This window comes from Heptranchias perlo, chromosome 28 (genome assembly GCF_035084215.1).
Source record: "Heptranchias perlo isolate sHepPer1 chromosome 28, sHepPer1.hap1, whole genome shotgun sequence".
Classification (NCBI taxonomy): domain Eukaryota; kingdom Metazoa; phylum Chordata; class Chondrichthyes; order Hexanchiformes; family Hexanchidae; genus Heptranchias; species Heptranchias perlo.
Window position 1 is genome coordinate 32,415,308 of NC_090352.1, and position 27,495 is coordinate 32,442,802.

General features: G+C 42.3%; 2 protein-coding genes across 13 annotated transcripts in view; both read left to right on the forward strand.

The window, feature by feature from the left end:
* Window positions 1–6,682, forward strand: part of LOC137345020 (carboxypeptidase D-like) — a 212,676-nt gene extending 205,994 nt beyond the window's left edge. For all 4 annotated transcript variants that reach the window (XM_068008366.1, XM_068008367.1, XM_068008365.1 and 1 more), the window contains one exon: window positions 5,479–6,682. In XM_068008366.1, the coding sequence (XP_067864467.1) occupies window positions 5,479–5,561 (83 nt within the window). In that variant the 3' untranslated portion in view covers window positions 5,562–6,682. The remainder of the gene's footprint in view (window positions 1–5,478) is intronic.
* Window positions 6,683–8,804: 2,122 nt separating this feature from the next.
* lyrm9 (LYR motif containing 9) overlaps window positions 8,805–27,495 on the forward strand; it is a 78,059-nt gene continuing 59,368 nt past the window's right edge. Inside the window, exons 1-5 of one of the 9 annotated variants that reach the window (XR_010968535.1) lie at window positions 8,805–8,881; window positions 10,043–10,117; window positions 10,670–10,836; window positions 17,685–17,777; window positions 20,168–20,276. Coding sequence is in view for 7 of the 9 variants with exons in the window: in XM_068008371.1 (XP_067864472.1) it covers window positions 10,702–10,836; window positions 17,685–17,777; window positions 20,168–20,188 (249 nt within the window). In the remaining 2 variants the exon portion in view is untranslated. The other 8 variants (XM_068008371.1, XR_010968534.1, XM_068008370.1 and 5 more) reach the window with 8 other exon arrangements.

Below are 27,495 nucleotides of genomic sequence, written 5' to 3' on the forward strand. Positions count from 1 at the left end.
GGACAAGTATCAGTTGAATTTGTGACGGATAAGTCATATCTGACTAATCTCGTTGAATTTTTTGATGAGATCACTAGCATGGCGCATAGGTGAGTGTCAATGGATGTTGCCCATACAGACTTCCAGAGACATTTGATAAGGTTTGGCACAAGAGATTATTAGCAAAAATCACAGCGCATGAAATTGGATGTAACTTTGTGACATGGGTTGATAATTGGTTAGTAGGTTGGAGACATAGCATGGGGATAAAGAATTTGTTCTCTGATTGGCAGGATGTGACAAGTGGTGTTCTTCAAGGATCTGTATTTGGTGCCTCATATATTAATGACTTGGATTAAGCAATAGAGAGTAGTAGGTTTGCAGGTGACGCTAAGTTAGGATGGGAGGAGGAAGTTACAAAGGGACATAGACCAATTAAGTGAGTGGGCAAAACTATGGCAGATGGAGGTCAATGTGGGCAAGTGTGAGGTCATCCACTTTGGATCCAAGAATGACAAATTGAAATATTTTCTTAATGGGAAGAGATTAGGAGCTGTGGAGCAGCAAATGAATTTAGGTGTCCAAGTATACAAAGTTGGTGCACAGGTACAAAAAGTAATCAAAAACACTAATAGAAAGTTGGCCTTTATCACAAGGGGATTGGAATTCAAAAATGAGGAAGTGAAGCTTCAGTTGTACACAGCCTTGGAGTACTGGATTCAGTTTTCCGCATCAAACTTCAGGAAAGATATATTGGCCTTGGAAGGGGTACAGCACCAATTCACCAGAATGATACCAGGGTTTAAAGGGTTGAATTATGAGAACAGGTTGAATAAACTTGGCTTGCATTACCTTTAGTTTAGAAGGTTAAGGGATGATCTAATCAAGGTTTTTTAAATGATTAAGGGATTCAGTAGGGTAGATGCAGAGAAACTATTTCCTCTGGTAGGGGGGCATCTATTACCAAAATTAGAGCTAGGCCATTTAGGAGTGAAATCAGGAAGCACTTTTTCACACAAAGGGTACTAGAAATCTGGAACTCTCTCTCTCTCTCAAAAGGCTATGGATACTGAGCCAATTGAAATTTTCAAGCCTGAGATCGATAGATTTTTCTTAGGTAAGGGTATTGAGGGATATGGAACAAAGGCAGGTAACTGGTGTTGAGGTACAGATCAGCCATGATGTAGAGTCATAGAGTCATAGAGTTATACAGCACGGATAGAGGCCCTTCGGCCCATCGTGTCCGCGCCGGCCATCAGCCCTGTCTACTCTAATCCCATATTCCAGCATTTGGTCCGTAGCCTTGTATGCTATGGCATTTCAAGTGCTCATCCAAATGCTTCTTGAATGTTGTGAGGGTTCCTGCCTCCACAACCCTTTCAGGCAGTGAGTTCCAGACTCCAACCACCCTCTGGGTGAAAAAGTTCTTTCTCAAATCCCCTCTAAACCTCCCGCCTTTTACCTTGAATCTATGTCCCCTTGTTATAGAACCCTCAACGAAGGGAAAAAGCTCCTTAGTATCCATCCTATCTGTGCCCCTCATAATTTTGTACACCTCAATCATGTCCCCCCTCAGCCTCCTCTGCTCCAAGGAAAACAAACCCAATCTTCCCAGTCTCTCTTCATAGCTGAAGCGCTCCAGCCCTGGTAACATCCTGGTGAATCTCCTCTGCACCCTCTCCAAAGCGATCACATCCTTCCTGTAGTGTGGCGACCAGAACTGCACACAGTACTCCAGCTGTGGCCTAACCAGTGTTTTATACAGCTCCATCATAACCTCCTTGCTCTTATATTCTATGCCTCGGCTAATAAAGGCAAGTATCCCATATGTAATTGAATGGCAGAACAGGCTCAAGGAGCTGAATGGCCTACTCCTGTTCCTATATTCCTATACACAGGCTGCCTCTAACCAGCAATTTTAGAGCTTAAAAGTAATAAGGGACAACCAAGAAACTCGATAAGTTTATAGTATTTCCTATTGTGGTTAAGTGGAATACAAGTCCTTTTAAGCAAATAACTAATGAATATTTCTGTTAAATGATTGATCATGTGTTGGACATTATTTACATAAATCTACAATGTGTCCCTTTCCTGTAGACATACATGATTTCTGTTGGGGTTTTGTCACAACCATCAACTTGATTACAGCGAATCCAAAGTTGTTTGCAAGCCAGATATTCCTACTTGTAAACAAGGACCAATCAGAGGGGGCTGAAAATGATAAATGATAGCATTCCTTGCTGATGTGTTTTAATAGTTTCACCGTTATGAACCCTCCGTTATGAACAAGTGTCCCATCACTTTTGATACTGGCTCAAAGGGAGGGAGGGTCAGAGAATCAATAGAGGGTAACTGGTGCTCATGACCCCTCTTTACAAGCAAGAATTTCTAGATTGTGGTCATAATAGGAACAGAGGAACAACAGTAGGCCATTCAGCCCCTCGAGCCTGTTCCACCATTCAATGAGATAATGGCTGATCTGTATCCTAACTCCATCCACCTGCCTTGGCCCCATATCCCTTAATACCCTTGGCTGGCAAAAATCTATTGATCTCAGATTCTTCATCGTCGCTGGGTCAAAATCCTGGAACTCACTACCTAACAGCACTGTGGGAGAACCTTCACCACACGGACTGCAGCGGTTCAAGAAGGCGGCTCACCACCACCTTCTCGAGGGCAGTTAGGGATGGGCAATAAATGCTGGCTTTGCCAGCGACGCCACATCCCATGAACGAATAAAAAAAAAGATTTTAAATGATGAATTGAGCTAGTATCTACTACTTTTTGTGGGAGAGAGTTCCACACTTCTATTCCCTTTGCATGAAGAAGTGTTTCCTAACTTCTCTCCTGAATGGCCTGGCTCTGATTTTAAGGTTATGTCCCCTTTGTCCTAGACTCCCTCACCAGCGGAAAAAGTTTCTCTCTATCTACCCTATCAATTCCTTTCAAAATCCTAAAAATCTCAATCAAATTACCCCTTAACCTTCTATATTCCAGGGAATACAAGTCTAGTTTATGTAATCTCTCCATATAATCTAACCCTTGCAACCCTGGTAACATTCTGGTGAATCAGCACTGCACTCTATCCAAGGCCAATATATCCTTTCTAAGGTGTGGTGCCCAGAACTGTACACAGCAGTCCAGATGTGGTCTAATCAGAGCTTTGTATAGCTGTAGCAAAACTTCCTCCCCTTTATATTATAGCCCTCTGGTTATAAAGGCTAACATTCCATTAGCTTTTTAAATTATTTTTTGTGCCTGACTACTACATTTTAGTGATCTGTGTACATGGACCCCTAAATCTCTTTGGGCCTCCACTGTTCCTAGCTTTTCACCATTTAAAAAATACTCAGATCTATCCTTTTTTGGTCCAAAATGGGCGACGTTACACTTACGTGCGTTGAAATCCATCTGCCACTGTTTTGCCCGCTCAATCAAACTATCAATGTCTCTTTGTAACTTTATACTCCTGATTATACTCCTTACTGCCACCAATCTTTGTGTCATCGGCAAACTTGGCTATACGGCTCTTTATTGTTCCCTAGTGTAATTAATAAATATAGTGAATAGTTGAGGCTCCAGCATAGTCCTTTGTGGAACATCACTAGTCACTTCCTTCCGATTTGAGTACATACCCATTATCCCTACTCTGTCTTCTATTGCCTAACCAATCTCCTAACCAGGTCAATAGTTTGCCTTCAATTCCATGAGCTTTAATTTTGGCTAACAGTCTCTTATGTGGAACCTTATCGAATGCCTTCTGGAAGTCTATATAAACTACATCCATAGACATTCCCCTGTCTACTACTTAAGTTACTTCCTCATAAAATTTAATTAGGTTCGTTAAACATGACCTTTCCTTTACAAATCCATGTTGGCTCTCTCTATTCAGCTCAAATTTCTCTTAAGTGCTCAGTCATGCCTTAATTATAGATTCCAATAACTTTCCCACAACAGACGTTAGACAAACAGGTCTATAATTTCTTGGTTTCTCTCACTCGCCTTTCTTAAATAATAGAGTTACACATGCAATTTTCCAATCTAAAGGGACAATTCTTGAATTAAGAGAACTTTGGAAGATTATGGCTAAAGCATCTGCAATTTCCTCACCTACTTTCTTTAAAACCATGGGGCAGAAACCATCAGGTCCTAGGGATTTTTCAGTCTTTAGTGCCATTATTTTTTCTAATACTGTTTTCTTGCTTATGTTAACTTTAGTGACTTCCAGTCCTTGATTCATTATTAGTTTCCCTGGAGTGTCAGGTATAATATTCTCTTCCTCTACCATGAAGACTGACACAAAATAATTATTCAACAAGTCTGCCATTTCCTTATTTTCACTTGCAATATTACCCTCATCTGTTTTTAAAGGGCCCACGTTACCCTTGACTACTCTTTCTTTTCCAATATAATTGTAAAAACGTTTTGTGTTAATCTTGATATCCCTCACAAGTTTCTTTTCGTATTCCCTTTTTGCAGCTCTTACTATCTTTTTTGTCTTCCTTTGCTGTTCTTTATCTCTCTCCCAGTCCCGTGGATCTACACTATTCCTTGCACTTTTGTATGCTCTTCCCTTCAGTTTTATGATATCTCTCACCTCTTTTGTCGACCATGGCTGTTTTATTTGGTAAGTACAGCTTTTTCCCCTTAGGAGTATATACTGGTCCTCTATTAAGCTAAATTCTTTTTTGAACACCTCCCATTGTTCATCTGCAGTTTTGACCAGTTTGCGGTCGTCAGTCTCTGTCTCATCCTGTTAAAGTTAGCCTTACCAAAATCTAGAATCTTAGTAACTGTGTTAAGTTTCTCCTTTTTAAACCTAACACTGAATTCGATCATATTATGATCACTGTTAGATAAATGTTCCCTTACAGTTAGATCATTACTCATTATTAAATCTAGTATGGCCAGCTCTCTTGTTAGTTCTAGAACATATTGTTCCAGAAAACTATCTTGAATGCACTCAAAAAATTCACTACCTTTCTGACTTGAGCTATTCTGCTCTTCCCAAACTATATGAAATTTAAAGGCTCCTATTAAAACAACTTTGCTTTTGCTACAAGCCCCTCTAATCTCTGAATTAATACATTATGCCACTTCATTGCAGCTAACAGGAAGCCTGTAGACAACTCCCATTACAGTTTTAAGTCCCCTCTCATTCCTCAATTCTAACCATAGGGTCTCCGCTGATTGCTTTCCCTTACCTATATCCTCTCTTACTAATGTTAGAATAAATTCACAATAACAGGAATGTTAGGGGTACTTGCCTGAATTTATGATTTAAAAAATGTTTTAGAATGTCAAACAATTCGAAATAATTTGTATATATCATGGTGAGGTTGCAGCACCGTCTTGTCGAATATGATCCATGCTCCCTTTGAGCACAGCTCGCAACTAGGATAACTAGAATAGTTCTATAATTTATAAAAAGCTCTTATAAGGCACTGGTTTGCTATTATCTTTTGTCCCATTGTGACTGAGTAATGTCTTCTTTTTCAGATAAAAGATTGACAACCCAGTCACAGGGTGTGGAAGTTAAAGAAACTGAGACTTCTGGTTCCACTGACATGACTTTGTTTTGATCCCACTGCAACACCTTACAGTTCAGGGCACAGGAATATTTTTGGAGCAGGAAAAAACCATGGTGGGAGGGGGTGGAATTCAGGAAAATATCTGGGAACGTCCTCTCCGACTACCTAAGGCAATCAAGCAAGGCTCCAAGAGTCCGCAGTAGTCCATTAATCCTCATAATCAGAGCTAACTAGCAACTTACCCTCTATAACTGGAAATATCCACTTTGTTCAGGAAGTTGTCAAGTTCCCTTTTCAAAGTCTGTTGCGAATCAATACCCATGGCATGCTTAGGTGGTCTGTGCCAATGATGATGACTTCATGAAAAGAAATACCTCCGAGCACGTAACCTAGCTCTTTGCCAATGAATTTAATATGCGTGGCCTCTAGTCCTGCCATCACTATCCAACTGAACTGAGTCCAATTCCATTAACACTTTAAAAACCTCAATCAAATCCCCATATTATTATTGAATTATCAAATGGTAATTGATGAAGAATAATAAGTTTAGATTTCAAATAAATGATGTAAGCTCACCATTGAAAACTACTGGGACACATATGCAAAAGTCAGCCTGCCTGGGATAGCTGCAATTTTTTCCCTGCCCTCTTACACTTCCATTGTTTGTTAATGAAAACGCACACCATGAAGGGTTCTAAATGTTTTTGATTCATTTTGAGATATCAAAAATGAGCATAAATAACAATGAAGAAATGTGTCAAAGATAATAGAGTGGATGCTATACTAACAATACTATTTTGACTGAACCATCAATAGGGCAAGCGATTTGGCGAGGGCCAAAAATCCTGCTCTCAGTCCCACAAATTTCTAGGCAGTGTTGCTCGGGTAGTGCAACTTTGTGTACTATGTAACGGGGATGGTAAAAAGGTCAGTCTCCAAGTGCAAATTCACCCACTACTGCTTTTAGGAGAGTGTGAGTACACCTTCTAGCCAAAGGAAAATGCCTTTATTTCAAATTATACTTGTTGCAGCACTATTTGATTCTACTAATTGTGTTGACCTTAATAGTTCAATTAGAATGGAAGTAGTCTGGTTTCCACTGAATTTATGATTTGTACATTTAAATGTAATTTTAAAGCCCTATCCAAAATAAATGATAGCATTGAAATAAATCTTCTGCATCTGTTTTCTTTTACCATGCAGTCTTTTCACCTCTGGAGCCTGGTTTTCAATTCAGCCCAGACTGATGGGACCTGCTAGCTGTAAGAAAAGTCCTACAGGAAATACATTGGGACAGTTCCTTCTCAAATTGTTTCTCCTCCTGTGGCCACATGCTCACCTCTCATGCCCAGTCTCCATTCTTGTTCCCCCCTATTCATCATTTGCATCCTACCTCCTCAGTGACATGGTCCACAGCATAGAGTCCGTTTCCACGTGTACATTGACAACCCGACTACATCTTTCTGCCTCCACTATTGACTCCAAAGTTGCTGCTACAGTTTCATGGATGAATTGACATTTCTTTCAGCTCAATACTGGGAAAACCAAAGCCATCCGTTTCGGCTTCCACCAGCACCTACATGCCTCTGACCCCAACCCAATCAACCTCACCAGTTACCCTGTCTATAAGTAAATTCCTGAATTTTAGCTGTGTTTTCTTCTTCATTCCCTCAGCAGTAGTACAACAGATATTTGAGTTGGAACCAGAATTATTTTTATTACACTATTACTTTCCTGCCAGTAGCTTTGCACCAAAACACTGCCCTTCAGCTCCACTGGTTCCAATGGTTCACTGGTTTTTGGGACCCGGAAATGTATATAGATGGATTGTGTAAAGCATCTACTGTCTGGTACGACACTTTGGAAGAACTCAAAGCAAATTTAGGACTGCTTCTCCCAAAAGGGATTCTTTGGGATTCTCATGGAAATGGGGGGGGGGGGGCGCCAATGATACAATGCAATGGAACCATTCACGGGGGCACTCAGGAAATCTTCCAATTTCCCATATCGCCAGTCTGCCCATGGACTAGGAATGTGCGTGCACTATCTGGTAATATAGGGTCCTTAGAGCTCAATCGGAAACTCTTTTTACTGTTGTCAGCTTATTGGACATATCATAAGCCTACTTGCAATCTCCTAGATTTCGGGAAACAGTAGAATACCCTATCAGTCCATGGCTACAAGCTACAGAACCCATTTATTAACAGTCAATAGATAGTAAGCAGTAGCAAAGTCAAACAGCACATTAACTGTAATGTACATAACGTAGCTGTTCCTCATTGGAATTCAAAGTAAAATTGGACCTGAGATGGGATCTCCTAACAATAACTTTACATGAAGTTTGCTGCCTAACTTTCCACAGACCTTCCAGCCTTCTTCTTGATGGCCTCGGTTGAAACTTCCTTCGTGGAGATATAATTCCAGTTTGAATTCAGATTTAAAAATCTGGAAATAAGAAGTAAAAGTGACCATGAAGCTGTTAATTGTGTTAAAATGCCAAATGATTCACTAATGTCCTTTAGGGAAGAAAAGTTGCTGCTCCTACCAGGTGTAGCGTATATAAGATTGCCAGCTCTGGTTGGATGTATTCCTGGAGGTTTCATCACACGGTCTCTCGCTTCCAACCACCTCACTCCCTCATGTTCCCGTCATTGGTCGCCCAACACGTCCATCCTTGCAATGCACCGTCGTCCCATACCAAGTGCAAAGTGAACAAACTCTTTGTTACTCAATTGGGTGATCCTTGACTGTCAGTCAAACGGCCAATTTTCCTATCTCCAATATTTTTACAACTAATAAATGAAATTGCTCAAAGAAAGTGAAAAAAACATACAATTTTTTTTATCGCCCCTATGATTTTTCTCCAGGGTTGCTCGCAGCAGTGTCCCGGAGTTTAATCTTTAATTCCGGGAGACTCCAGGCCAATCCTGGAGGGTTGACAACCCTAAACCTATATGTGACTCCAGTCCCACACCAGTGTGGTTGACTCTTAACTGCCCTCTGAAGTGGCCTAACAAGCAACTCAGTTGTGTCAAACAGCTTTCAAGAAGAAGAAGGGCTACCACCACCTTCTCAGGGCAACTAGGGATGGGCAAAAAATGCCAGCCTCACCAATGATGCCCACATTCTGAGAATGAATTAAAAAAGATAGCTAAAATAAAACCTTGTGTCTGTTTCTTTTTAAAAACTGCATTAATTTCAATTGGTTTATAATATCTGGGTAATTCTACGAGTTTGTACTCCAGCATAACGTTATCCCTCAGTATTTCTCAAAAATAAACAAACACACGGGACAGGCCTCTTGAAGAATTTGCACTTCCGCGACCAGTGGGCGCCTCAGGGACTGGAGGGAATAGTCGGCAGTGGTGATGGTATTATTATTTAATTTCATAAGTTTCCTTTGTTTTACGGTTTAGTTCTTTATTAGTTGTGCCCCTCTAAAAGGGAGCACTTTTGTTTGTTTTATGGTACTGGGGCAACCCAGTGTCTCCTTACAGTTTTATTAAGAAAAGGCAGAATTTGCTACACGTGCAGCTGGTCAGAAAATGCGCGGCCCCTTTAAATCTGCCGCTGATGGCATTTGGAGGATAGCCGGGGCTATCGGTAGGTGAAGCCGGGCCCGGACAGGGTGATAGCCGGGGGCCGTCGGTAGGTGAAGCCGGGCCCGGACAGGGTGATAGCCGGGGCTGTAGGTAGGTGAAGCCGGGCCCGGACAGGGTGACAGCCGGGCCTGTAAGTAGGTGAAGCCGGGCCCGGACAGGGTGATAGCCGGGGGACGTCGGTAGGTGAAAGCCGGGCCCGGACAGGGTGATAGCCGGGGGACGTCGGTAGGTGAAAGCCGGGCCCGGACAGGGTGATAGCCGGGGGCCGTCGGTAGGTGAAAGCCGGGCCCGGACAGGGTGATAGCCGGGGGCCGTCGGTAGGTGAAAGCCGGGCCCGGACAGGGTGATAGCCGGGGGCCGTCGGTAGGTGAAGCCGGGTGCGGATCCAGGCTGAACTCCGTTCTTCAGAGCTGGGTGTCCCTGGTTACCGAGGCTGAGGCCTGTCCTGGTTACCCTTGGTTACCGGGGCCTCGGTGTTTTCGCGGTTGAAAAGATTTTGACCTGGCTCCCTTTATGAAACGGAAGCCGAAGGCCGGTCACAGAGACGTTGGTTCTTGGTACTGGATTAAAGTCTGTGAGTAGCAGCGTCTGGGCCCCCAGTTCCTTTATAGAGGCATTGCACAGTCGCCATTTTTATGGAGCTGTGGGCTGCGTCCTTCTTGAGATGCTTCTCTTAATGAATACATTTTTTATTTGCCTAATGCTTTTATCCCTCAGTAGACTACGTTTATATTATTATAAACTTACCTCTTAACGTTGCAATATTGCCCCAAAAAGAAAAAAAATAGCATTTGGTAGAAGTCTGAAATAAAAACAGAACGGGTTTGTCAGTATCTCTCTAAAGGGAAAAGTTTGGTTAATGTTTTGGGCATTTACCCTCATGAACTGGAGTATATCCCTGAAATGTTAACTTGCCTTTTCTGTTTACAGATGCTGATGGACTTACTGAAGATTTCCAACATTTTCTGTTACCACCTCCGCTTGGTCTGTTTCTTCACAATCACTGTAATTTTGTATAATATTTCTAATTTGAATTATTTCATCAAATTTCAATTTAAAATTTAGTAGAATTATTTTTTAAAATTGAAATTCTAACATTCACTTTCAGGGTTTGAAGCTTTAATACATTTCTGGTATTATTTGTCATTGCCCTATTTTCAGAAAAGTTAAAAGGGGTGTACAAAATTGGCATTTGTAAAAGTGGAAGTACATGATGGTCATTTGACATGTGATTTCAGTGCATCACTACATTCAGTTAGAGAGTCCATTAAAATAATTGCACAAACTAAGCAGTATTTTAAAGGGGTGGGGGAATACAGATGTAGCAAAACGATATAGGCAGAGTTTTTGAGCTGGGTGTTGCCGGAACTGAATTGTTTCGTAAAAGTTCCTGAACTTAATGAGCCAGCTTCTTTAAGAAAATACATAATGGACTTGTACAGGATCCACGATATGGAAACTTGAGGACCTGATCAAGTGTGCTGTAGATGGTGAGGTATTTGGCTAAGTGTCTTCCAATTCCTAGTTGTTAACACGCACATCACTTGTGCATTCCAGGTTTGAAAATTGACTGATCAAGGAAGTTACGTATGCATAAAATGCCCCCTTTGCCAGGTGCAGAACTGGTACAGACTCCTCTCCAGTTATACCGGTACCTCTTTCGATGCTGCAAGCAACTTCCTACAGGAAGCATACGGCAACATTACAAGCATGCAATAAGACAGGTTAGTATAGGTCTACTGTTAAATCCAGCTTTATTTTAAATATTTTTGTGGCAATTGGTTACAGGATGGGGCTTAAGGAAGCTTTTTTAAAAAAAAATCATAATTCATTTCTGTTTCCCCATGATTTTGAATTCTGAAAATGAGTACTCAAAATTTTGTTCTCCTTTGAGGAGAGGAAGAAAAGTAGAATCATAGAATTTTACAGCATAGATGGAGGCATGCAGCCCATTGCATACATACTGGCTCTCTGAAAAGAGCTATCTACTTGATTCCCTTTCCCCATACCCTTTTAAAAATGTTCTTTTTCAAGTATTCATTCACTTACCTTTCAAAAGCCATTATGGATTCTGCTTCCCCATTTGTTTCTGGTGGAGCATTTTGTGTCCTAACTACCCTCTTAAAAAAAAAACACAAAATTCTCCTAACCACCCCATTCTTTAGGTAATGATCTTAAATCTATGTCCTCTACTTACTGACTGATACCAATGGAAATAGTTTTTCCCTGTTTACCTGATCAAAACCCCCTAATTTTGAATATCTCTATCAGATCTCTACTCTAATGAAGGGAAAGTCTCAATTTTTCTAGTCTATCCTCATAACTAAAGCCCCTCATTCCTGTTATCATCTTAGTAAATCTGTCCCTAGCTTTGACATCCTTAAGTAGGGTGCCCAAAACTGGACACAAATTATCTAATTGTGGCCTTAACCAATGATATGTATAGGTTTAACCATATCTCTTTATGTTCTCTGTGCCCCTATTAATAAAACTTAGGTACCCATATGCTTTATTTCCCACAGCTTTATCACCTGGTCCACTTTTAAAGATTTGTGTATCTGAACCCCTAAATCTCTCTGCTCTTGTAAATATACATTTTACATTTTAATTTTATCAACAAGCCTCCAATGCATTACCTTTATCAAACACTTTTTGGAAATCTGTAAACATACCATTCACTATTTCCTTTATCAGTACATTCCTCAAAGAACTCTGCCAACTGTCCTTAATTAACCCATGTTTTTCGAAGTGAGTATTATTTTTATTCCGTATTAATGGCCTCTGGAAGCTTGCCGAGTACTGTTGTTAGGCTGTGATCTATATTTACCTGGTTTATCTGTTTCTCTTGAACGGAGAGTTTTATTGGTAACCTGCCAGTTTTTTTATTTGTTCATGGGATGTGGGCGTCGCTGGCGAGGCTAGCATTTATTGCCCATCCCTAATTGCCCTTGAAGGTGGCGTGGAGCCGCCTTCTTGAACCGCTGCAGTCCGTGTGGTGAAGGTTCTCTCACAGTGCTGTTAAATGTAAGGAGTCGCACAACACCAGGTTATAGTCCAACAGCTTTCTTTGAAATCACATGAAGTCAGGTGAAGTCACTTCACCTGACGAAGGAGCAAAGCTCCGAAAGCTTGTGATTTCAAATAAAGCTGTTGGACTATAACCTGGTGTTGTGCGACTCCTTACATTTGTCCACCCCAGTCCATCACCGGCATCTCCACATCACAGTGCTGTTAGGAAGGGAGTTCCAGGATTTTGAACCAGCGCCGATGAAGGAACAACGATATATTTCCAAGTCGGGATGGTGTGCAACTTGGAGGGGAACATGCAGGTGGTGTTGCTCCCATGTGCCTGCTGCCCTTGTCCTTCTAGGTGGTAGCGATCGCAGGTTTGGGAGGTGCTGTCGAAGAAGCCTTAGCGAGTTGCTGCAGTGCATCCTGTGGATGGTATACACTGCCGCCACAGTGCGCCGGTAGTGAAGGGAGTGAATGTTTACGGTGGAGGTTGGGGTGCCAATCAAGCGGGCTGCTTTGTAGGTTACCAATAAAACTCTCCGTTCAACCGTTTCTTGATATCACGTGGAGTGAATTGAATTGGCTGAAGACTGGCTTCTGTGATGGTGGGGATGTCAGGAGGAGGCCGAGATGGATCATCCACTCGGCACTTTTGGCTGAAGATGGTTGCAAACACTTCAGCCTTGTCTTTTGCATTCACGTGCTGGACTCCGCCATCATTGAGGATAGGGATGTTTACAGAGCCTCCTCCTCCTGTTAGTTGTTTAATTGTCCACCACCATTCACGGCTGGATGTGGCAGGACTGCAGAGCTTTGATCTGATCCGTTGGTTGTGGAATCGCTTAGCTCGGTCTATAGTATGTTGCTTCCTCTGTAGTCCTGAGTTGTAGCTTCACCAGGTTGGCATCTCATTTTTAGGTATGCCTGGTGCTGCTCCTGGCATGCTCTTCTACACTCCTCATTGAACCAGGGTTGATCCCCTGGCTTGTTGGTAATGGTAGAATGAGGAATATGCTGGGCCATGAGGTTACAGATTGTGCTGGAATACAGTTCTGCTGCTGCTGATGGCCCACAGCGCCTCATGGATGCCCAGTTTTGAGCTGCTAGATCTGTCCTGAATCTATCCTATTTAGCACTGTGATAGTGCCACACAACACGTTTAATGGTGTCCTCCGTGCGAAAATGGGACTTCGTTTCCACGAGGACTGTGCGGTGGCCACTCCTACCAATACTGTCATGGACAGATGCATCTGCGACATGTAAATTGGTGAGGACGAGGTCAAGTAGGTTTTTCCCTCGTGTTGGTTTGCTCACCACCTGCCACAGGCAGGTCCTTTAGGACTCAGCCAGCTCGGTCAGTCGTGGTGCTACCGAGCCACTCTTGGTGATGGACATTGAAGTCCCCCACCCAGAGGACATTCTGTGCCCTTGCTACCCTCAGTGCATCCTCCAAGTGGTGGTCAACATGGAGGAGGACTGATTCATCAGCTGAGGGAGGGCGGAAGGTAGTAATCAGCAGGAGGTTTCCTTGCCCATGTTTGACCTGATGCCATGAGATTTCATGGGGTCCGAGGTCAATTTTGAGGACTCCCAGGGCCACTCCCTCCTGACTGTATATCACTGTACTGCCACCTCTGGTCGGTCTGTCCTACCGGTGGGACAGGACATACCTTTCAGCCAACATCCCAGACTCTTCCATCACCATCACTAGGTACGATTCTGTGAGTATGGCTATGTCAGGCTGTTGCTTGATTAGTCTGTGGGACAGCTCTCCCAATTTTGGCACAAGTCCCCAGATGTTAGTGAGGAGGACTTTGCAGGGTCGAATGGGCTTGGTTTGCCTTTGTCATGTCCGGTGCCTAGTGGTCCGATGCCGGGTGGTCCGTCCGGTTTTATTCTTATTATGACTTTTTTTAGTGAGCTTTTACTTACAGCATCCATATTTAGGGATGTTTGAAAGATTGTGGTCAGCACCTATGCTATTTCCCCTCTGACTTCCCTCCACATGCTAGGATGCATGCCATTAGGGCCATGTACTTCTTCCACTTTTGAGCACCACCAACTTTTTGCTACTACTTCTTGTCACTGGGTTATCCTATCTAATTGTTCTACCTTCTCCTCTTGTACCCTTTCATTCCATGGATATTCAATGCTATTTATTCAAAAACTGTACAATAAAAATATCACTTGCCAGTTTTTGTTAGAAATGTCGAATCTTTCACTTCAAGAAGGTCCACTATGTCTCTGCACTTCTGACAGGCGGGCGTCCTATGTGTCCCAAAGTTACTCCACATATTATTACAGGGGCAATAATTCAAGGTAACCTTAGACTCAATCTGGAGTCCCCTGCTGACCCTGGGAAAATATAGCACCAGCTAGGTAAAGTTTGTAATGCTGGTAGTCTAGTGGTGCACGCATTAGTTCATAAACTCACTACACAAGTAAGCTGCTAATCTCAACCAGAACTTGCCTCTTCTCGAGGAAGGAAGGAAAATTGATTGCATCACTGGGCAATTCTAGCACACCTCTGAAAATGCCCTGAAAACAAATATGATTGGGGAATGATAGCATAGTGCCCTGAAGGATGGTTTGTTCATTGTACAGTGAATCCTATTTAACCAGATACCTGATGATAAATGAATAGCCCTCTCCACTTAATGAAATGTTTATGCACAGATCCTTTGTTTATGACTCCTCATGTCTTTCCAGATCATTTAAATGAATTGCATCTGCCTCTCTTCTGCGGTCTTGTCCCCGTCTGGGTGGCCCTGGAGAGGGAACATGCGGTGTCCACCGGTACACTTGAGGCCTTCCATGACCTGTGGTCACTGCAGGACGTCCGTTGTGTAATCGATCAAAACAAAAAAATACCGATTTACATCACATCAAGCTTCTTTCAGTTTGATTGGATCCCGGTTAGATTGTTTTTAGTGGTACCCTCTTAAAAAGGGCACTTGCAGTACTGAATCACTGGGGAAACCCAGTGCCATCTTTGCCAGTCCAATTAAAATAGGTATAACTTGTTTAAAGTAAATCTTATTAGCACCTGCTGCAGCATCCTGCTCAACATGTCTTATTGACCCCCGACAGTAAGAACATCACAACAGACTGTGCAGCTGAGATTAAACCAGAGCAGCAATTGGACCAGTTTGCTGAGTCACATTGCTGTTCACATTTAATTTCACCTGTTCACGCAGATGTTATACTAGCACGTGATTCAGAGGAAATTTCAGACTGGAGGCTGCAGCTAGGAGGGGCTGAGGGGGAGTGTGTTTGGGGGGGTGGTGGGTGTTGGTGGTGGAGCCGGTAGCTCAGTGGACGGCTTCAGCAGATTGATAAAGTCAGCAAGAAGCAGCAGCAGGTTGACAGTGCCAGTGGAACATAGTTATAATAATGGGGAAATTGGAAAGCATTGGTCAGGAGTGTCTGAGTTTCAGTTCATATCATGGGGCTTCACTGCCCACATGTAAAGTTCAAATCAATGATCCCATTAATTTTGTATATCTTAAGCTGTGGGTACTTGATGTTCTGATTTAGGACTTAATCCTAATGAGGCAAAGAATAGCCCTTCCCAAACCCCCAAGACTCTGAAATTCAAACAGGACAAAGCAACAAATAAGAAGTGTAACTGCACATAGAACTGAGTTGCTTGCCTTGGTGGACCAGCTTGCCAGGATTTGCAAATTATATGGCCCACACTTGGACGCTCCAGAATTAAGTGAATAGATGGGATAAGTGAACAAATTTTGTTGGCAAATGGTGCTATTCACTTAAACACGTTTCACTGTATACATATAGCATCTAAGGTTGGCTGTGAAACATAGATGACTACGTCCAGCAATGACATGAGTAATTGTTTTAAGGAAGCAGTAACATCATCACAACATGTTGGATTTTTGTTGCACAACAAGATAATTTGGGTGTTTGAATGATTAAATTATTATTAATAGTTTAAGCCTGCTAACCAGTGACAGCACCTCCCAAACCCCGACCTCTACGACCTAGAAGGATAAGGGCAGCAGACACATGGGAACAACACCACCTGCACGTTCCCCTCCAAGTCACACACCATCCTGACTTGGAAATATATTGTCGTTCCTTCATCTTCGTTCCGTCAAAATCCTGGAACTCCCTACCTAACAGCACTGTGGGAGAGCCTTCACCATACGGACTGCAGCAGTTCAAGAAGGCGGCTCACCACCACCTTCTCAAGGGCAATTAGGGATGGGCAATAAATGCTGGCCTCGCCAACGATGCCCACGTCCCATGAACGAATAATAAAAAAAATAATAATTTATACTCAAAATTAAATTGTATTTTGGTAATGGCGATAGCCTCCCAACCCAGAGGTTGTGAGTTAAAATCCTAGTTTTGACCAACCTTCATATTTGCTTACACCCCTTTAGGACACCAGAGCTAGGCTATCCAATTTGTTGTTTGAGAGGAGGAAGTTGGTGAAACTAGTCACACTATGTCGAAATGAATAGCCTATTGTTCCTTAATATACGCATGATGTTGATCGAGATGACTGGGCAAGCTCCAGGCCAGACATTTGTTTCCTTGTATAAAGTAGGAAGCAAAGTAAACATCTGAAAAACAAGTGTAATTTCTCAACATTCTTGAGTTGAGAAAAGGAAAATCACCCCAGGGTTTTTGCTGCTTAGCAGTATCCAGTTACTGCTTCCTCCCCAGGAAAATGCATGCATGAGAATAGTAAACAATTTTACAACACCAAGTTATAGTCCAGCAATTTTATTTTAAATTCACAAGCTTTCGGAGGCTTCCTCCTTCCTCAGGTGAACGTTCCAACAAACGTTCACCTGAGGAAGGAGGAAGCCTCTGAAAGCTTGTGAATTTAAAATAAAATTGCTGGACTATAACTTGGTGTTGTAAAATTGTTTACAATTGTCAACCCCAGTCCATCACCGGCATCTCCACATCATGCATGAGAATAGGATTTGGATCTCCTCTGTGTCCTCTGTTGGTTCAATGGCCAGCTGCCACTCATTGTTTTGGATAATATATGAAGAATGGCTACTTTGGCAAGCTACAGGAGGACCCGTGCCTGTGGAACTGTACCCTAACATGAGCTATTAGCTTCAGAAAAGGGGAGGGGGAAATTAGGTGTAAACTTTTTGGCTTCATGGACTTTCTTCTCTCTCTTTCCCATTTAAACCTGGGCGGGAGGGGGAATCAGAATTTATCCCAAACCAGTAAGAATAGCTTCATGTTATATGATAATACTTATAATCATTTTAATTAATGTGTATTTAGAAACATTCATTAAGCTTGATAATTCCCTCAATTTTCTTTTAGCATTAAAAGTTTACAGAAAATGGGTTTGTCTAGCACAAAAACATGGGTACTTCGAAAATAACTGAAAGCCTGCAGAGCACAGGAAATGAATTGTGTCCAGGATAGTCAATTCCAAAAAGGATGGGTTAGTGCCACTAGTATCAGAATTATGTTGCTTTGGTTGCCCCATGCTATATTTAAAAATAAAATTGTATCATTGAGCAAATTTAATGAAGGATAAATTCAGCAGTTTTGCACCTTACAGAATTTTAAGGTTCATGCAGATGAAGATAATCCAGAGCGAATTCAACAGATTATCAAAAGGGCAATTGAAGATGCTGACTGGGTCCTGTCTAAAGTAAGTGTGCTTAACTTATTTTGCCATTGGGGTTCCAGATGGTGTGTTAAGATGTTCTTGTGTTGATAGTGTGCCATCAGAAGTAAGAGCCAATACTGTCCCCATCAATGACACTCTACATATCAAAGAGCCAAGCTCAACACGACTGCCTTTTCATGGGTCCAGAGAATGGAAGTTAAAGGTGGGGAAAATATGCACCCCTTTCCCATTGGTGCACTCTTCCCATTTTACAAACAAATATCCTGAATTATATCTATAAATTATTTAAAATCTCATAGGGCACGCATTTCCTTCAGTTTGACTAATTTGAACAAACTAGTCTTGACCACGAATTAGAGACCCAGAAATGCACTAGATGGCTGGGAAGGGGAAAGGAGAAGACTTAATTGGGAGATGGAAACAGGATGATGCATTGAGTTGTTGAGAGAGATTGAGGGGGGGGAAAGAATTGGGCAGTTTGCTTGGCTGCGAAGGAAATCTTAGTTATAAATATGAATTATTGAACTAAAGGAGGGAAAATCAACTTACAAGTCGGAAGGAAAGTGGAGCTCAAACGATCCATTGCATCGTATGATTTGGAAAGGAGGGGCTTTCCTTTGAATTTGGATGTAATATTTTTTGCTAGAGTTCTACTGCACTGTGTTCTCCTCTAGATTCAAATTTCTTTGGATGCTGGGGACTTCCTTCCAGTGGGGGAAAATGTAAATATAAGAGAATGAAGATGCTTTTTACCAAAATGAAGTTTTTTTTTTTGCTGGGATTTTTAAACCTCCATCAATAACAAGGACCTGAAATACAATTTGAGATTGAATAGTTCCACCATCCCTAAATTGTAACTTTGCGGTTTATGTGTTCTATATAATCTGCAGTGGTCTTATCATAAACCTACTTTCATTAAATCCACTGTTCTTTGAGTATCATGCTTTTCATCTCTTTCTGCCCTTTTTACAATTAAACAACATAAATTACATTTGCTTGAAGTGCTGTATCTAAACACATCATAATTTTTTAAAACTGCATGTTGTAATTGGTAAATGTTTTTTTAAAAAGGCATTTCACAAAAATAACTTGTTATTTGAAGTTTAAAAAGTACAGTGAGGTTCATCTAAGCAAATAGATCCTTTTCTCATGACTCTCCACATTTTCTAGATTATTTAAATAAATTAGATAGTATTGCAGTATTTGCTTATTTTCTATATTTAGTTCAAGACATTCAATGAAACACTCTACACAATTTAGTCCCCCTGAAATCAGACTTTATTACTGTAGATTTCACAGTAATACAACTCGTGTTCTAAATGAGTACAAAATACCTATTACGTAACTCCCCACATTTTCCAGATTGTTTAAATAAATTAGATAGTCAATTTTAAATGATTCACCACGCAGCAGAATCAGTAATGTTAATTAGCTGCAATTTGTAAGCAGCCCTACTGCCGCCTCCTGCCCAATGCAATCTCTGAACCCTGCAGTGGTAGAACAACACGGCTGACTTAGCAGATGAGATGAAATAAGAGCAGCAGTTTGCTTCAGCATGGCAGTTCAATCGACTGTGATAAACTGGTGTGGGGGTCAAGGGATATGCTGGGCGGAAGGTCATGAGAGCTAGTGGGACATCGCTATAATATAGGTAAGGCGAAGAATTGGAAAATCCCAGGTAATTGAGTAAGTTCACTTAAATGGGCTCCACTGTGTGTGTGTGTGTGTGTGTGTATATATATATATATATACACACACAGATTTAAGAGTAAGAAAGAAGGTGAGGTAAATAGAGAAATTAATGGTTAGGTGATGCCAGGCCTGTATATTATGGGAGCCAACAGAAGCCAAACTAACTCACATACTCTTCTGCTGTATTTCATTACTGAGGGCTCTCGATACAGCGGCAGATTTTCTCCCAGGAAGGATGGTTAACTTTGCCTGTTGATAAATGTTGCTTCCGTAATCTACTTGCCACCAACAGGTTAGCTATGAATTCCATGAGCTACAAATGAATGCTTATTACTGCTTTTATTCAGCGTGATACAGGAATAAAATCAGAAAAAGCTAGAAATACACAGGTCAGTCAGCATTTGTAAAGAGAAAAGGCATCAAAATCTGGGCCGACGTTTCACGTTTTTTTTTGTCAAAAGGTTTATAGATTTGTGTTGAGCATGTTTCTCTACATAGGGTTCCTGATGGCTTGCTATCTGAGACGTCACAGACATGAGATCAGATGAGAGTTGCCTGTTGTGTGCATTTCCTAGAGACAAGATCAATAACAATACAGAAAGAGCAATGGTGGGGGGGGGAGTGGATTGCTTGTGTGTCCCCTCGTTCTGATGCAGTGGGCGAAGAAGTTAGTCTGCCTTGGTTCAAATCCATTGTTTAACCTTTTTTATGTTTTGCAGTATAAAAATCTGAAGCAATAGAAGTCGCAAAGATCCACGGTACAGCAAGAGAAATAACGAGGACAAATGAGACTTTGGCTGGCCAAAGATGGAGAGTCTTTAGCAAGCGGTGACTAAACAAACATTCATTATTTAATGTGGAATGTTCAAGATTAGTAGGAACTCAGTCATTGCAAATATAGTAAGGGGATTTACATAGGAAGCAAACTTGAATTCGAGAAATGGAGAATGAGTTTCTGGGTTGTAATCTTTTTCAGAAGTCAGGTGAGGCCATGTTTTATGAACTATCAACTGAGATTAGATTAGAGCCTTTGTGCTGTTTCTGAGCCCTGGTTTTGCCACTCTGCTAACAAGCATTGGTGTCACTACATAATGCAATTCACATTCAGGTCTTACTGCCTTGTAACATTGACGAACAGGTGAGTGATTTTTCGGTTACTCTCGGTAGTCCGAATATATTGTAATAGAAGGGAGCGTATATTCTGCTGAATTGTTCCATAATCATTTCGTATAAAACAGATACCTTTACTTTTAATGGTGCTTCGCAATCACCTTTTGTCACTGAAATGCTGGTTAGAGGCAGCTTGAGAACAGACATTTTATGTAGTAGGTGTATTATTGTGAAATTCGGTTCCATTGATTTCCTAGATGAGGTACATGATCTACCATTTCTAACTATCTCCATTCAAGGTACCGCATACTTTTAAAAGCCACAAGATACCCTACCTTATAGAAGTTATCCTGACTTTTGAAGAATATTTTTATGCTTCTTGAGACCTACCATTTCAGGAGGTCTCTTCGTCTCCTCCCTACTCCAAAAGGAATGCAGACTGTCCTTTAACTTGTAATTTGAGTGGCTCAAAAGGGAAGCAGAGATCCAAAATGAGAGTTATGCATGATCACAAAGGTGGGAGACACTGGTATATTTTTCTCTTTGCTTTATAAGGTTTTTCATTTTACAACATTTTGGATTATGGACCAATACAGTAGACTGTATTTTCCTTTTTAATGCATTAAATTCAGCCAATATCACAGATTGTCATCCTGTTTCTGTTTTGCAATATTGTAATTCCATACTCAATCATTTTACTTATGTTACTAATTCCTGTAAATAATGAAATTTGCATTTAAAAAAAAATCTGGATTAAATCTGGTAGCCTTTACACAGTTTGGCTGAATTATAAATGTTCCGGGATCATCCCTGATCAGTGCTGAGTTCAGCCAGTGTGGTGGTAAGGACATTACTATGGGCCTCAGTGCCCCTGAGCAAAGGAGGTCTCCGGGAGGGAGGTAGGGTTCCTGCTACTAATTGGTTTCCAGTGACATCTGCTGCAATGCCCTACAATTGAATGGCCATCTGGTCTCCAACAGAATGTATACTTGAATGGGGTAGTGAAAGGTAACCGTGCCTGTGGAATGTTATACCAACAGAAGTCACTGCTTTCAGGAGAAGAGAGAGGTCATTGGAGAGAGGAAAAAAATGCTGTAGAATGTTTTATCATTTTCAGTTGGAAAACTGACAGCTGTGTTGGCCAGAAAAAACAAATCAAATCTGAATATTTCTAGCTTGTTGATTATAGTGTCAGCTTGATTGAGTTGGTAGCACTCTCGACTCCAAATCGAAAGGTTGTAATCTAGGCTGACACTTTAGTGCAGTACTGAAAGAGCGCTGCATTGTCAGAAGTGTTGTCATTTGGATGAACTATTAAACTGAGGTTCCTGCTCAGGTGCACATAAAAGATTCCATGGCATTTTTTCAAAGAGCAGTTCCCCCAGTATGTTGGCCAGCATCTATCACTCAAATACCACCACCAAAATCATTAACTGGTCATTCATTGTTGTTTAAGGGACCTTGCGATATGCAAATTAGCTGTTGTGTTCGCCTACAAAAGAACGGTGGCTACACTCCAGAAAGTAATCCATTGGCTGTGAAGTGCTTTGGAATGTGCTGTGAAAGATGTGACATAAATCCAAGCCTTTCTGTATGAAGTTGGCTCATTTATGCAGAGCATTTTGCCAGGAGTTTTTGCCACCCTGGGGGTTGCTCATTCCATTTGAATATTAGTTTTGGCTCAGCTGAATACCACCAAGACTATTGGCTGCCAAAGCACTAGTTCGAATCTGCAAAATTTCCTTGCACAGTTTCAAAATAAATATTGCTAAAATGGATATTTATCCTGTAACAGATCAGCCTGTGCCAAAATGTCATGAGACCTAATTTGTAGGTGCTGATGCATTTCCAGTTTCTTGACTGAAACTGCTACCCAATTGAAAGCTATTTACTTCTTCAAAGTGGTTTTTTTTGTGGTATTGTCTGTCCATTCATATCGCTGTAACACAGTGGCACAGCTTAACATTCCGATGTTGCTGAAAGTCCCAAATAAATTATTAAAGTGGAAAAAAAATGTTGGAATTCCCTCCTTAATCCCCAAGTTTTTGTAATGTTTTTTTATGGTGGAGTAGAGGTTTGGGTGGTGGTCCAAGTATGAGGTACAGCTGAGTCATTTAATCTGTCCCAGATCTCGGGCTGCAGTTTGTAACATATTGGAAAGTTTTTTTTTGATGCCAACTGCAAGGAAGAGCTGTGTTTAGTTTTTAGGTTGGGGAGCACTAGGTTTCTAAGAATGCCTAGCTAATCTTGAATGTTTTGAGGTGCATAAAGGTGCTTTGCGGCCGCGCAGTACATGCCTGAGTACGCACGCGGTTAAAACCAATAAAGTGCCATATACGCCTGTTGTAATTTATTCTGAGCCGCCTCCTTTTAAAATTTGGGCTTTTGTTCACACTTTTATTGTCTGTTGGCATTGCATCAGGCTGAGGTGACTGATACGCATGAATTGTTCATTATCAACTATTGTATCAGTAATATATAGGCAAATACTAGCATATGCTCACAAACTAAAAGGTTGCCTTTTCAGAAAATATTTTTTTTATATTGCGTAGAACAATGCATGATTAGATTGAATTAGGGATGTGGACAAGGTCCCAAAGTTGTGGGGCATATTTATGGCAAAGAGGGGAAATGGTTGCATGGAGAGAGAACTCTGATTTGTTGCTCAGCATCTGAGAGGGGAATCAGCACCATGGGCTACATCTCTTTGCCAAAGCCCCTTATGCAAAGACCTGGATTAAGCAGTTAGCGCTGAGTAAACTTGGCAGGTGGCATTGGACTTGGACATCTAGAACTTCAAGCTGGCTGGCATGTCACAAACTATCCATCATGGGCCCTTCTGCCACACTGAGAACACACTGTTGCAGCTGATGAAACTCTTGAGGCTTTGGACAACTGCTGCTGGAAAATATTACCAAGAGGCTGGGTAAACAAACAAGTGCTCATATATCCAGAGCTCAATGCCTACTTTTGATTTGGGTTGCAGAGGTGCAAGCAATTGCTGGAACTCCCCACCTCCGACTGGTGGAACAACTATTTACCTATGATGTATATCTAAGCTACAGTCAAGAGGATAGTGGCAATGCACTTACACGTTTTCTGGTGAGCTGTGTTGCTCATCATGCTACTTGGCAGAAGTACCTGGTTCCTGTTGTACAACTGTTGAGGGATGGGAGATCAGAACAATCTTGATCCTTTTTATGGTAATCTGAAACCTAGCCAGGCAAATTTGGAGTACTCCAGGGCACAGTTGATGACTGATCAGCTAGCCTGTTTCATTGATGGGACCTTGAAAGGTAGACCTGTCACTGGGAGGCTGGGATTTGTCCATCTCTACTCCAGATAACTCAGCAAGACAATGCCCTAACTGTTCGGATGATCCCAGCTGCACAAATTGCATTAAGCACTGGTAAGTTGCCCAACTTGAGCTGGTGGAACTTTGATCAGCATCCCTATTCACATGTGGAAACTTCTAAACCTTAGTTCTTACTAACTTTTACCTCAAGTTTTCTTGGCTTAAGTATGTCCAATTGAAGTAAGAGAGTGCACTCCACAGAGACTCTGATTTGAATGGTTCCTTTGCATGTCAGATACCTGGCTGACCTACCCCCCTCCCCCCATGGGGAAGTTGACACATTGCGAGGCCCTGCAAAACAAACCATCGTGATCTGTCTTATGCACTTGTGGGCAGACAACTGAGAGACCCCGGCGATGTCACAGGTGACACCCTGGAATGATCCAGGGGTGAAGATGTTGAGGGCAGTGGTCACTTTAACTGCAACAGGTAATGAGGTGCTGCCAGGTGCAGCTCGGCACGAAGGAGGCTGCAGATGTCTGCGACCACCTGGCAACTCACACTCAGCCTCCGCAGGCACTGCTCCACAGAGAGGTTGAGGAAGCTCAGCCTCGCTCTGTAGACCCTCTGACAAGGGTAGTGTCTCTTGCGACGTCTGAACCTCTATTGGTCCCCTCTGTGCTCCTGTGCAGGTGCCTGTGGCGCACTGCTGTGTTGTGGAGCTACAAAAGATAAAGATCTGGAAATGATTGAGATGAAGTCCAGGAAGGGACACAAGGTGCAGCTGAACTCTGTTGAAAGTTTTCTGACACTGAATATAGCCTCCTCACCTACTTTTAAAAGGGGGCAAACTGACAAAATGCATAATGAGGACTGATGTCAGGAAATGAGGGGTTTTGATAGTGTAAATAAGGAGAAACTGTTTTCATTGGCAGGAGGGTTGGTAACCAGAGGACACAGATTTAAGATAATTGGTGGTAAATCTAGAGGACATGAGGAAATTTTATTATGCCATGAGTTATTATGATCTGGAACGCACTGCCTGAAAGGGCGGTGGAAGCCGATTCAGTAGTCCCTTTCAAAAGGGAATTGCATATATACTTGAAGAGGAAAAATTTGCAGGGCTGTGGGGAAGGAGGAGGGGAGTGGAATTAATTGAATATCTCTTTCAAAGAGCCAGCACAGGCACGATGGGCTGAATGGCCTCGTTCTGTGCTTTATGCTTCACATAGAGTGATCAACATGTGGAGCAGACTTGTAGGCAGAGTAGTTGAGGCAAACTCCTTGGAGTAGTTTGTAACAATGGAGTGCTGTGATGGGGGATTGTAGATTTTTCTCAATCTAAGCTAAAATGGGCCAAATAGCCAACTCATCTCCATTGACCATTTGATCTTTTAAACTGTGAGAGCATTGGTGCAACAGTTTTAGAATTTGCATCTTGAGATTAGATTGCAGCTTTGAAATTGCTTCCTGTTATCTAATTAAAAATAATATAATATTTTAGTTTTATGTGTGGTTTATTCTAAATTGGACAACTTTTTATGTAACCAAAAGGCAAGCCCAGGTAATTGCAGCTACTTATGAACAGCTGAGATCAGTCGGAAGGCAATTGTAATTGCTTGCAAATTTCAAGCTCCTGGTCAGTGACTGGCTTGCTTTTTTTTTTAAGATTGTTTGTTTGTTTTTCAACTGTAACAAAAATATGATATTGTGATGTGCGTGTATTAGATGCAAGACTGTGTCTTCCAGTTATATAGTCTTCTCTTAGGTTTCTCAGAGCTACACTGCACTCTCTGGTAGAGAGACAGACAGGTTACCTGCTATCAGGCCTTTACCATCTGTAATTACCCTGGAGGAGATCCACAAATGTAACTTTAAATGAGTTTCTATGGGGCAATGTGCCAAGGCTCTACGTGTATCTCTTCCTCTCAACCCAGGAATATGGATAGAATGTTTTAAAAAAAAAAATTATTTTTTTATATATATATACCACCACTTTTATAAAGTAGGTGAGGAGGCTATATTCAGTGTCAGAAAACTTTCAACAGAGTTCAGCTGCACCTTGTGTCCCTTCCTGGACTTCATCTCAATCATTTCCAGATCTTTATCTTTTGTAGCTCCACAACACAGCAGTGCGCCACAGGCACCTGCACAGGAGCACAGAGGGGACCAACAGAGGTTCCGACGTCGCAAGAGACACTACCCTTGTCAGAGGGTCTACAGAGCGAGGCTGAGCTTCCTCAACCTCTCTGTGGAGCAGTGCCTGCGGAGGCTGAGTGTGAGTCGCCAGGTGGTCGCAGACATCTGCAGCCTCCTTCATGCCGAGCTGCACCTGGCAGCACCTCATTACCTGTTGCAGTTAAAGTGACCACTGCCCTCAACATCTTCACCCCTGGATCATTCCAGGGTGTCACCTGTGACATCGCTGGGGTCTCTCAGTTGTCTGCCCACAAGTGCATAAGACAGGTCACGACGGTTTGTTTCGCAGGGCCTCGCAATGTGTCAACTTCCCCATGGACGACCTCAGCCAGACGGAGAGAGCAGTGGGATTCCGCTCTGCCTGGCTTCCCACGGGTACAGGGATTGCAAAATGCGAGCAATCGATTGCACCGAGTGCCTCCACACGAGTCAGGACCGTTGGTTAACAGAAAGGGCTATCACTCCGTCAACGCTCAGCTCATTTGTGACCACCGCAGAAGATTTCTTCACGTGCGAGATTCCCTGGCAGCTACCATGATTCATTCATTCTGAGGGAATCCAACATCCCAGCCCTCTTCCACGCACCAAACAGCCTTAAGGGCTGTCTCCTCTGGATACCCCCTGCACACGTAGCTCATGACACCTCTGAGGAACCCCATCAGCCACATCGCCACCAGGTCTGTAATTGAACATACGATTTCGGTGCCTCGATTGTTCTGGGGGAGTGCTTCATACGCACCAGCGAGAGTGGGTCAAATTATAGTAGTGTGCTGTGTCCTGCACAACATGGCGCAACAGAGAGGAGTACTGGTTGATGAGGCCTCATCCAGCATCCACATCTGCCATGAACATGGAGGAGCAGGAGGAGGAACCCAGCAGCAGAGCAGTGGTTCACCTGGCTGCTCATGAGGCCAGGGAGTCACTAATACGTGAACGCTTGTCATAAAGAGATCACAAAGTGAGAATATTCCAGTCCTCAGACCACCTGGAAACAGCAGTGCCAACACCAGCCCTCTCTCTTTCACCTCCCCCACCTCCCTCCCCACCTTGCACAAAACAGTCCTGCAACTACACATACACCCATGGGTGGCATCAAGTCTCGCCATTCATGATGAAGTACATGATAGGGGAATATCACAAAAGGCAGTCAAGAATGGGCAAGACATGGCAGTAGTGGTAGGAATTGACATTTAAAGTGACTTTATCAAAAACCAAATATAAATGAAAAACGTGACATTCTGTCAAACACCCTCGTGCATACCGTTCGTGATCACAAATCCTTAGCCTTTCTCTTCCCACTACTTCTACGTGGTGCATCCCCTGTGGCTGCAGAAGAGGTAGTGGCAGGTAACTCATGTTCATGCCTTGACTGCTTAGATGCTTCGGCCTACGCTCTCTGGGTTTTGGAGCCCGTGAGGGCCCCGCCAAAGACTGCACCTGTGC